At 41.1% G+C, this 12,580-nt stretch overlaps 1 protein-coding gene across 1 annotated transcript in view; it reads right to left on the bottom strand.

Moving 5' to 3' along the window:
- Positions 1-553: 553 nt before the first annotated feature.
- The window catches only part of TTLL5 (tubulin tyrosine ligase-like family, member 5), a gene marked incomplete at its 5' end in the record, with an annotated part of 97,794 nt that continues 85,767 nt past the window's right edge, over positions 554-12,580 (bottom strand). Inside the window, 2 exons of the mRNA XM_010283232.1 lie at positions 554-1,109; positions 10,655-10,740. Of these exons, the coding sequence (XP_010281534.1) occupies positions 1,069-1,109; positions 10,655-10,740 (127 nt within the window). The remainder of the gene's footprint in view (positions 1,110-10,654; positions 10,741-12,580) is intronic.

Raw genomic sequence — 12,580 nt, 5'->3', positions numbered from 1 at the left:
AGGCTGTTAGAATCCAATCTCTGAGGGCTCTCATACAAACAACAGGAGATTTTGTACCCTTTGAGAATTACGATGAAAGTTACAAAGAGCGATTACACTTGCTCTTTGACAAGGCAGAAGTTGCAAAATGCTGAGTTTTCCTTTAACCTGGCACCAGCAAAGAGCCAGAGCTGAAGCTGCTTCCTGTTCATTTTAAGGATGGGTGGATCTTCTCTCCAATACATTTTCCAGCTGCTGGTGTTGTTTTCTAACACAAGCAAATTAATTTTCATAGCATTAGGCAAATTTTAACTGGAGTGCTTCAGCAAGCCACTATTGCAACTGATAGGAGCCACCTGGGCCTTAGGGTTCAAGCTTGGGTCTGAAAACATCAGCCAATTTAAAAAGTTTATAAAGCCTAAACAAACAGAAATCAAAATATCAAAATAAGCCACACAGAACATAAGCATCCAACAGTGAAACATAAAGACAGATTTAAAATCCTGTCCAACATAATGACAGCAAATATTTTAGGGGTGTGAATCAATAATTAAAATTATAACCAAAACAAACAAATGAAATTACTTTATTCAAACCAAGCATTTCCATGGCTCTTTGCCAAAATTCTAGATGGCAACCAACACGGGTGTCTCCAATCATATGTTCTAGTATTTTTCTCTGCTGATGGTTGCCATGTGATGACAGCAGAGACTCTTGGCTGTTACCAGACTAGGACAGACTGAAATGGCTGAGCAAATGAGACTTCATGTTCAAACTTGGACCTTAGGAAGAACAATACAGACAGCTGGAGGACCTCTGTCTTACAGAAAGATCTCATGGATAGTGATCAGGAAGAGGTTGGAGGAAGGGACCCCAAGACTCAGTAGCAGAAGCTCTCAGAAGCAATCATTCACCTCAGCTTGCAGGTGTATCACTGGCTTCCACAGATGTGCAGGTACTCTCCTCTGTGGGTTGTCCTCTCACCAGGGCCTCCTCTTCACTCTTTCCTGGGTGCTATGGGAGTGTGGTGGTATGAAGTCACTGCTACTCTTTCCTTTGCCCCATACTTGAAGCAACACCCTGGATTCCTCACCTGGTGTTCAGTGGTAGTCCTTCTCTGTGAGCAGAGGCTGGAAAAAACACAAAACAAAGATTTTGAGTAATCAAGGAGACCGTTCTGTGGGAAAAAACTGCTGCACTGCTCTGCAAATCTCAGCCATCACCAGAAATCTGGATCTCCCTATTACACCACCTCTCTCAACAGTAACAGATGAGATCACAGATCAGTATGACAAAACCTGACTTACTAAGCTACTGTGTGAAAAAGTACTCGGTATTCCTCTGAAGCCCCAGGATACCTTCTTCACTCTTCACCTTAGACTCATCTCTTCACACACTCCTCCAGTAGCTCTAAATTCTTCTCCCGTGTGCTTTGTCTCTTTCTTTGTGCCTTTTACTCATTCACTTGAATGAGAGTCTACTTCCCCACTCCAAAAGATGCCAAAGACCTTGGTGCAGGAGAGGTGGGGATGTGAAAAGATTGATCTTTAAAAGAAATGGAATGGGGATAAGGAAAACATTTTTTCTTCCCATTATTATACAGGTAGATTTTAATTCTACATACTGCGACATTTTCCAGCTTAGGCATGTTATGGGAAAAAGTCAATGTCATCTTCACTTCTTTTACTTAAAAATGCTTAGACAGTCCTTTAAAAAGAAAAATCCAAAACACTTAGAAATGTACCAAGTTTATTTTGGACAGTTTGCATTTTACAGGTACTCTAGTAGGCAAGGCTTATCCTGTGTATTTAGCACATTATCTTGCACCTAAATATGAATGACATTTGTTGAGGGCTGTTTATTAAAAATATTACTATATTTTTAAAAGTATGCTCTCCTTGAAAGCCCAGCATACAAGCCAAACATCACAGAGCACAGAGGATCTGGAAAGATGTTTAGAAAGCAGGATTGCCAGCTGTGTCACTGCACAGAAAGTTTGGAACTTGAATTAGGAACCACACTGTCAACCATGTGTACTAAGATAGGATACCAGTCCAGAAACCTATCCCTTGGCAATATGCTGAAATTAAGGAAACAAAGGCACATGAGAGAGACAGCCAACTTCAACCTCATCTTCCTGTTTTGAAGAGACTTCTGAGCCTTCCTTTTCCTACAGAAATGCACAGTACAGTTTGATTTTTCTCACAAACTGAATCAAAATCACTTTGTGTGAATTCCTCTTAAATGGCTGCCTTGAGGACTCAACACAGAGAGGTGCATTCCTATGTAAATATGTAGGTTCCTACCATAAGTACAGCTCATGGCCAATTCAATAATTTCATAAATATTAATATATATAATTCTATGAAGTTTTATCATTTCAAAGCTATTGGTGAGCATTCCACCTTCTTCTGGTTGAGTAGGTTGAGGTTCTGGTTGACGTAGAGGGGACAGAAAAAAACCTCATTCCTGACAGCGGCCAACATTAAGGGTTGATTCTTCCTAGCAATAACAGTCATTGCAGTGAATCACCACATACAACAGAATGAATCTGCTTTCTTCTCCACCTGCCAGGAGGTGTTAAAGTATCTGCCCGTATGTCTGTCCACATGTTTACATACTATTACATCATCCATGACTGCACCTCAAAAACTTTAACACTTTTGTACTTAGAACAGTTACACAGGGAGAAGAAAAGGATTACCTCCATTTTATGGGTGTTATTCTGAGTCACAAGGAAATCATAGGAGTTGTGGAAAGTCATTTACGGGATACTGCACACTAAAATTCAGTGCCATATAGACTTTCCCAGCACAGATGTACACAGTCTTAGTCAGACACCAGCACCCAATCTACTCTGCTTCCAAGCTGCTGGAATGAGACAGAGGCTAGATGACAGTACTGGGTCAGGGACCCATGCTAACATTTTTTTAGAGCTAGTTTGGGCTGTTTCATCATACCCACAGCAAGTCTGTGGCAGAACTGAGAAGCATGTTGAAGCCTCCTGAATATAGTTCCTGAAAACAGGAACATCCTTTCTCCCTGAAAAGCTCTGATAATTCTAGAAATTCAGATTTTTTTAATCCCAGACCAGAGGGAATTTCTAATCCTAGAGTAATGCCCAGCATTCTCTTGATAATATATAGTGCAACTAAGAAAGGCAATAAATAGATGGGATTTATTTATATCTATGGGTGACTGACACTAGCAAGCCAGGACAGCTGACAACAGAAGGCCAGCCTTCCCTCCCCCATCTTTTGGGCACAATTTCAAGTTGCTGGACCAGGCAGGCAAGAGAAAGCAGCAGTTCCAAGTCACAAAAATGTACTTGGGGGGGGTGTGTGTGTGTGTGTGACACAAACAGTACACACAACTGTATTGAGTGAAGTCTCCCTGCATGGAAAGAGCAGTAAGCAGCCTCATTAACAAGTGGAGAAATAGCACTGGAAGCCAGCATGATTTTTTCCCATGTTACAGAGAAGACACTGGGTGTGCCCCTCACTCTGACTGCTAATGCCCGTCTGTACTTGACAGCATTCATTCTGATTTCTCTTATTCAGCTCCCTACTCCCTGGTTTGTTGTGGCTCTCTCTTCTCTGGCTCTTCCCCACATTTCATTTCATAACTTCAGACACTCCTTTTACCCTATTCACACACATTTTGGCTTCTATTTTTAGTTTCAATAAAATAATGCCAGATTAAAACAAAATCCAATTTGGATGGGCGAAGGCATCCTCTCTATAGATAGCTTAATGCCAAAGGGCCAGATGTGAGACAGAAGTAGCCAAGATATTATATAACTTCTCCCCAGTCTTTGCACACCTGATCTTGCATGACATTTCCAACACAGCAAGGAAATACAGGCAGTTCGCCATCGCCTAACTACTGAGAACACGCAATGCTCAAGCCTCCAGTCAGGCAAAAATGCCAAATGCCTGAAGTCATTACTTATCCTGCTTCAGAGTTTTCTTTGAGTCTGTCAGAAGTGAAGGCTGCTAAAATTCAAGCTGTGTTCTAGTTCTTAAACAGGGAAGCCAATTTCTAGAGACTGTCCTTTCCTTTTTCTCCTGCTTTCCCAGTGGTCCTGAGACTTGGAATGTCCTTGCAGTGGCATGAGACCAGTAGCAACAGGAAAGAGCTCCTTCCTTCCATAAAAGAAAGGCAAAAGGTTGACTAATGGTGTGAGAAGCAGGCTGTTCTCACAAGTAAAGGTATAAATGTCATTTCCCATCATTAGAAGGGAACACTGACCCTCAGCTGAGAGGTGATGGCTGAGTTGGATATTATCTTCTTAACATCATCTGAGAAGGGCCTGGAATGCTGCTTTTGGCAGAGCTTTACACTCTGGTGGGACTTAATGAGACTTGCACACAGTTTTCTGATAACTGGATAAACTCCAACACAGTCATGCCCTGTTGATAATTTGTATCTATTTTGAAGGTACTGGTTAGACAAATCAATATTTGCTCATTGCTAGTCATAAGGTCATGGTTCCCTGCTCCTTCAAAGAGTACCAAGAAATGAGGTAAGGAGAAGGTCTTTCTTTACCCTTCTCCTTTCCCTTCTGGTCTATCTGGTACTACGGCTTGTCTGTCATTATCTGACCTGGGACAGCTGCAACAGCTATAGCAGGGAGAGAAATTATCTTTTCCTTCTTCCCATTTGCCCTCCTTATGAAACTGCGGAAGTCAGCAGGGGAGAGAGAGAGAAAATCCAGGATGTTTTCACGATGCGTGAAATAACAGTGGCTTTAGGAAGGTAATTATAAGAACAAATGTGAAACCAAATATCCACCATTGTGAATGATTCTTGGCACAATAGTAGGATTCACCTCAAGCTCCACTGCCTTCCAAAATATGATAAAATGGACTGATTCCATTTCTCAGTAAGCACTGACCCGGCGCTACAGAAAGAGATGCTGACAGAGTGTTGTTACTGCTGTTGACAAAGGCTGTATGCAGGGTGAGGAGCTGCACTGGAAAACTTTGATGCAAGGTGCTGGATATCACACTGCTGTTCCCTTTCAGTGACCCACTGAGAGCTTCTCAGCCAGACAGGTGGTTCTGGACAGATTTATGTGGAAGAGCTCATCATTACTCCATTCCTGGACTAGGATTAAGTAATGAGATGACATCAAAACTTGCTTTTTTGTGTCATAAGCTATCTTGTGCCTGAGTAGCCAAAGGAGCCTGAAGTAGAGGTTATTTGAGGTGCCCATTTGAAGGTCACCTTTCAAAGTCAAGACCACTTGTGCAGTCAGTCACAGCAACAAGAGAAAACCAGGAGGGTGGCAAATGAAGACTGGAATTAACAGGATTAGTGGGAGGGAGCAATGTGCTGTGCAGAAATCTGAGTGATTTCTTTTCCCAGCTGCTCCTGATGAAGGATTTGGACAGTGTGGTGAGACCAGCTGAAATCATAGCCAAGGTTCCTCTCGGGAATGCGGTAACAACATAAAAATAAATACATTGGTGTTCAACAATCTACTGCCTTCTGAGGCTGCCGGGGAGCCTGGCAGAAGCTGAGGAAGCCTGGACAAGACTGGGCAGCTGGGAATTCCACCCTACTGTAGCAAGTGGCTGGGGGTCTGACACAGACCATTCAGAGTGGCAACAGTACATATCCCATCTCATCCCCACCCTTTATGCTCCAAGAGAGACACTGGCTGATAAAAGAATCTCCAAATCCCAGGCATTTTCTTTGTTTAGATTTGGCAAACAATACAAAGTGATTTTATGTGTCTTGTTTAAATGCCTGTTGTGTCTACTTGCCTTTTTTTTATTTTGCTGTTGCAGGATAATTTTGAAGCTTGTACTTTTGCATACCTGCTAAAAGAATATCTTCTTTTTTTCCTTAAGCTTATATAAAAGAGGCTGTGTTACAGCAGTAATGTTAATTCAATCAGTGGGTAGACAATAGCCAGTCTTGGCACCTCCAACGTTAACTCTGATTTCCAGTCTCCAATAACAAGATATACATGACCTTCTTATGAAGGACCATACAATAATCTTAGATATAAGAAACTTTACAAATACACAGTCTACCTGTAGATTTCCTGTAAAATGAAAAAAAACCTGGAGCGTGCTAGATGCTAGTGCAAAAGTGCTCCTTACCATCACTAGTTTGCAAGCAGGCTCCATTCATTGCTGTATACTGGACCACACTGCTTGCACATTTGTCTTATTTGGATGGCGTTCAGACACTGCTCTCCACCTTAGCCTAAAGAAGGAAATCACTAGAAAACTAAGAACAGCAGCTTGCCTTCTACATGGAATAGATCCAAACCAGTTTATTAATCCCCATATTCTTCAACTAGTGTCTTGGCAGTTCAGGATCCAGTTTTAAGCCCTTACAGATGATGATACACTTTATTTGAAAGAACTGCATACCTTCAGGACTTGGCATTCATGCAGATCTGGGGGCCAGGTGAATGTCCAGAGTAAACAGACAACTGTGCATCATCCTGCAACTAAACTCAGATACAGACCTGGGAATCACAGGGAATAAAATCAAGTCTATACCACCTAGCTCAAGAAGTTTCCTCCCTAGCTTCAGATTGAGTTTTGACATTCACCTTCGGTATGAAGTATTCTAAAGAGAACTGCAAGACAAATAAATTAGTTTTGGACTCATGCTTGAAACCAGACTAGGTAGAGACCCAAGACTTTGCATGAATTGGCGATCTTCACTGCTGTCAAAGTCAAACAGCATATTACTAGCTTTTACCTCCCCTAATCAGTAACTCTAATGCTTTTTTCTTCTCTCAGCACACGTAGTGGAAAAGCCATGTGGACACTTACTAATATAAACACTGGCATAATAAAACTTCATCACTGTTAATCAGTCTGAGTATGAAAAGGTGAAAGTCCTGTCAAGTCTGGAGCCAGGCATCAGTCTTGCCCAGTTTTAATCATGATTCATATTTGTTTGTAATTATATAGGTTATTAGTACATTATATTTTTGCCATAGCAAAAGAGAACCCCAGAGGTATTCTGTCTTCTGAAGCTTTTAAAATAAAAATTTCAAACACTTTCAAGAAGCTGGCAGCAAATGAAAGAGAGGAGCACAAAGACAGATTTCACTCATAGCTACTGTTACCTTTACAAATCAAACCAAATGAAATCAGCTGTGGTCATCACCTTGTCCATCCACTCCACAACTGCATTGAGGGCTTAACTATACTTTCAGATTGTTCCTGTCTCCAGGCTCTTGCAGACAAAAGTCCAGCTCAGAAACAGAGAAGCTGCCTGGGACTGTGCTGTTATATTTTTGTAAAGTGCCCCTCGTGCTTTATTCTCCCTAAAACCTGCTTTGTGTTAGCATTTTCAAAAGGGAAGAATAATAAATATAATAAATTTCTAACTATGAGGTCTTCCATGTAGCTATAGAACTTCCTTGATGTTTCTTGCCAGTTGTTCAAAAGCTAAATTCTGGTGGAAAAGTGACACCTTTTTCACCTAGAACTTCACTTTCTTGAGAAAAAGAACTCATGCGCTAGTCACCTAATGCCACTAGAGAGGAACAGAAAATAAAACAGCAAAATATGGCAAAATGTCTCCATACACCTCACATTGTTAATACATCCAGTAAAAAAAAAGACCAATTGATTTCTTGGTTCACAATCACTCTATTTCACTAACACTAATTGAATTGTTAAATTCCATGAAGCAGGAAAGAATCAGCGTAATGCTGAGAGACCCTTAAAGTAACACAGAATAAAAAAAGCAGTGTGATAATGGCTGTATTTTCAGAATGACTGACAACCCATTAGCAGCTGGTTGTTCAATTTCAGTGAAAAATCAGGTCAGAAGCATTTTGGATGTTCCCTAGAGGTAGTAATTCTTAGTATTTCTTTAATAGAATAAATCCTGTTAAACTTTCAGGAACTTTGATAGGAAACTGTCTGTTCAGAGACTACAAATAACTCCCAAATGATAACTTGCAGATTTAGCTTCCCATCTGTAGATATTCATGAGGATCTCCACCTTCTCCCTCATTACACCAGTGGCACACAGTTCACACACAACTTCTGCCTCTCCATGAAATAAGGATGAGGCTGTAGGGATGAGAGGCTGCCACACTTTCATTGTAGTGGTGGCTTGTTTCATAATCCTGAGCTGCTTTGGCAGAAATGCTGACTTTTATTCTCCCTTTTATTTCATCTCAAGTGATCTGTCCTCAAGAGCTTGAGCCCACTGCACAACAGTATCTACAACTGGTATTCTCCTACAGTTGCAGTACTAACTACCAGCAAACTGTTTTCTGGACCATCTGGTTAGAAGTTTCCATACTGCCTGACTCTCTCTTCCTTTGACCATCATCCTTACTTTTGGTTAGATCATTTGTGACACCTTTATGCTGCTTCTCTGCAGAGGCCCATAGTTATCCTCAGATAGACTGTTAGAGGAAAAGGCTTATTCAAGCTTCTCAGACATTTTTGAACATTGTGTGTGTTTATACAGAGGTTCTGTCTAGTTCCTTTTTTATCTCTGCAACTTTTCACAGCCTTCTATCTTTAAATGCTTGCAGTTTATTCCGTAATCTGCTTTATGAGTTGTCTCCAACCCCTCTAGTTGGTATCTAGGATACTAAATAGATGTGAAACAGTAACCCCAAATAAGCTGCTGATGAGGGAAATCAGGGCCCTAGTGTAAACAATCAATGGAGAGAGTGAAGAAGAAAAACAGCTGTTCCTGCATGAAGGACCAGAGTAATTTCTGAGACACACAGACTGGGCACAGCAGCCTCTGACGCATACCAGTGGCTTGGTGCAAAGCTGAAGAAAATATCATTCCCCAGTTTCCAAGAACAAACATTTTGCTCTAGTTAGTTCCATCACTGCAATATTTAGCACTGTTCTTGGAGCTATGTACCTCTTCTAGTGAGAAGGAAGCTTTAAATGACCCACCCACCATGGTTCTACTAGCCTACCCCTAGCCAAACTAGGGTTCCATCTAAGCCCTCACACTGTTAGCGAAATGGCAGGCTAAACCCTTTGTTTCAGCTTCAGAGAGGATAAGTTTAGTACAAGTGCAGCTAGCCTAGTCCTACAGAAGGAAATACGAGCTGAAGTTCTCAGCTCTCACTGGATTATAAGTATTCGCAGAGAGCGTGACCACCCTGAACTTTGTAGCTGTTATCTAGCCTATGTTCTTCCTGCAGCTCTGGCTGTTGCCTTCCATCATTAATATTCTCAACAATCCTCACGCATGCTTTGCGTAAATATTCACAAAAACAGTGAAGGATAGAAAAATGCTACCTAGAGTTATCACAGACACATGTAACAGCAACAGCACCCAGAGGAGATGGAGAGTATCTCTTGCAGAGGTTAAAATTACAGGGTGGCAACTTTGAGAGTGCTCTTAAAACTTTGAAAAAAAAAAGGCAGAATTCAGCACAAACACCTTCATGTAAGTCCACTCAGCATACCAGTTTGGTCAATATTTTGAGAATTCCATTTTTCATTCACTTGTAAATTTATATGTAACCTTAGTTACATACTGTACATATGTATGTATACGTAGTACATACTGTACTAAAAACTCAACTTGAACAATACAGTATACCAGAACTTTTGCCCACTATATTCCATTCCTACACTGTCATGTTCCACTGTGCTGTAGGGTCTTTTTTATTGACTATGGGTATTCACTGTATAAACTTTCTGGTAGGATAACTGGAGTTTTTGGCAGGTGGTGAAGTGTGGGAGGCAGTTTGGAACTGTACAATAAGTACATTAGCTGAATGTTTGTGTTAGAGGATCAGCAATAAAATCACTGACATTAATAATGGAAGTGTCATTTTAAGTTTCAGAGCTAAATATCCAAGAGATGAATTGGGTAGTTCACCCCTATGCAAACTTTTATTTCAGCCTGTTAAAACACAGAGATCACTGCATTAGTGATACTCAAGTCATGTCTCCAGGGTTTTCACAGCAAAACATAAGGTCAGAAACATTTTTTTTAAAGCATTCTGACCATAATTTGTCCATATATTCCATTACAGCACCATCACAAATTTCTGTGGGCCATGGGTAATATGGGTTCATCAAGACTACACTACCTGCTCGTAGGTCCACATCAGCAAAAAATGATTTGGTCTTCATTTACTGAAACCTTAACAGCAGATAAACCTGTTTGAATTAATTAGCCACTAGGGAATGATGACGATTTGATTCTATAAGTCTCAGTAACTTTCCTTCGGGAACTTTCACCTCTACTGATTGACTTCACTATGCAGCTGATTCACAAGTCTCAACTATGTCTTTCTGAACTAAGGGGCTTTTCTGCAAGACTGAAGAAAAATGTAAAGAATGTCCTGGCCCGTTATTACAGGCCAAGCTTAAACAACAGAGCATCTTTGAGCCAAAGCCTAAAGCAAAGAGGAGCCATTTTAGCCAAGTTTTTTTTTCCCAGCCACAGTTTTAGGGATCTTCCTCTTCCAGCTCTATGAAATTCAGCCTTTTCTCCCTTCTGTTTAGTCTTTTTAATCCCAGGAGGAATAAATTCCCTGCACAGCTGAACCCAGACTGTTACCTAGGAACTGCTACATGCAGGGTAGGCAGCTGTTTCTTCTTCTTGCTGAGAAAGCTTTTTCTCTGCCAGTTCTTGAAAAAGATGAAAGCATCCCAGCATGCCCACCCCCACTTTCCTGGTCTTCTGCACTGGCACTCACCTGTGGAATTTGTCCCTGGCTCACAGGATGCAGCACTGTGAAGGCTGTTCTGGAATCCGTTTAGTTGCCTTTCAGTGGATGTCACCCTAACAGGTAAAAGCATCAAATTAGATAGAGATAAGAAGGGATATATCAAGGAAGAATAAAAGTCTCAAACAAAAAATTGAGAATCCTCCTAGTTTACATAATCTCACTTGGATTGTAGCTATGAAGCTGTGCCTGAACATGGTAAGAAAAAGGCACTGACAGCAACCAACTCCAAGAAGGCAGAACAAGACAGATGGACACTCAAGCCACCAAGAAGACTTCGATGCACCTAAAACACTTAATTGTCCCGTGTGCCTTGAAAGCTGATTCTGGAGGACAAAGGAGATAGTAAATGGTATCGGATCACCAAAGCACAATTCAACTAGTAATGCTATGGTCACCTTACTCCAGTGATTTAAAGTGAAACGATTAAGCAATCTTAGAATAGAAATATGCTTCATTCAAAAGTTAAGTCCTTGCATCTTGTCTCAGCAGACACAGCTCATTTAGGCAAGATTTCTCACTTGTCTTGGAAACTGAGACTCACAGGATGCATTTAATTTCCAGTAGTCCAGCTCCAGTCCTCAAGCAGACACTTTATGCAAATCCTCCTGCATTTATCTCAGCATTTGAGTTACAGCAAAACTATACTCTGTGGAGTACAACTGCAATTCCTTTAACTGTTACAAAGATTCATTACCAAACTGAGACCATGCCCTCCTATATAAAAAATGGGTCTACTCACAAGGTGAGGTCAAGCTATACAGCTGCAATGATCTATTCTGTCCTTAAAATTCTATACAATTGATCCACGTATTCCTGGTTTGTCCTCTCTTCCCTTATCCCTCCTTGCCTGCCTTCCTTCCTGCTCAACTTTATTCTGATGACTCCAGACTTCCGTACGTACACTCCTGTCTCTCTGCTAGAATCCTTCTTCACTCATTCAGCTCTGCAGTGTTACACCGTTACTGTGAGCTTTTCCCCAGAGGAGCACTGTAATCTCCAATCCCCACCTGATGCCCTGATGACTAAGAGACCCAGGCACACGTGTCCAGTTTCTGTAGTTTTGTCTGAAATCTTTTACTTTCAGATTTCAAAGTCAGAAAGTTGCCAGTAATCCAGGTGTTCCTAGCAGCTAAAAGGCCAGTGAGGGACTCCTGTATTTTCTCTCAGTTGGATTTTAGTAAGATAAATTGGAGTCCATATAGGAAGGGAGAAGGATGCAGATATGACATTTACAAAACACAACCCCTTACTTCAGTCAGCCATAATTTGAAATGCTATTCTCAAATGAGGTGCCTGTTTCTATGTTTATTGTCTCTTGGAGAGAATTTTGGATCTGTACTTATGGTTTCTTTTACTGCTGATACTGCATGGTCCTCCTGGGAGATGAGAATCCAGATGGATCTTTATGCTTCTTACATAGAGGTTCCATGATCATAATTAGCTTGTCCACTTATAACTCAGCACAACTGACAGTCAAATTCAGCTCAGTCTTCTGTAGGTAGAGTGCAAGACTAGTGGTTGAAAATGTTGTCAAGAATGCCAGCAAGTACAACAACAAAAACAAAACAGGGAACAGTCACACTTCTACCTTAAAGCGTTGTTTATGTTTAGAGAATCTCTTTTGCTCTACAGACTTGCCCTTCTTTTCTGCCTACCCACAGTGTACCTTGATTCTTGCAGTTTCAACTGTCACCTCCACACAGCTCATTCTCAGATCTATTTCTGGGTCACTGATCTCCCACCATGCTAAGCTCACCCCTCAAGTTCTCTCTGCTGTCCTGATGGCAGGTCCAGTACCAGAATACATTCACTGCTTAAACTGAGTTAATTCCTTTTCCATTTTCTTCCTCCGTGGGTTGGCTGAAACCCTATTGCCTTTCTCAGTTTCCTGTT

This window comes from Phaethon lepturus, unplaced genomic scaffold (assembly GCF_000687285.1).
Source record: "Phaethon lepturus isolate BGI_N335 unplaced genomic scaffold, ASM68728v1 scaffold10033, whole genome shotgun sequence".
In the NCBI taxonomy this organism is placed as follows: Eukaryota; Metazoa; Chordata; class Aves; order Phaethontiformes; family Phaethontidae; genus Phaethon; species Phaethon lepturus.
Note: the sequence above shows the minus strand (reverse complement) of the source record. Positions and strands in the feature narration are given on the sequence as shown.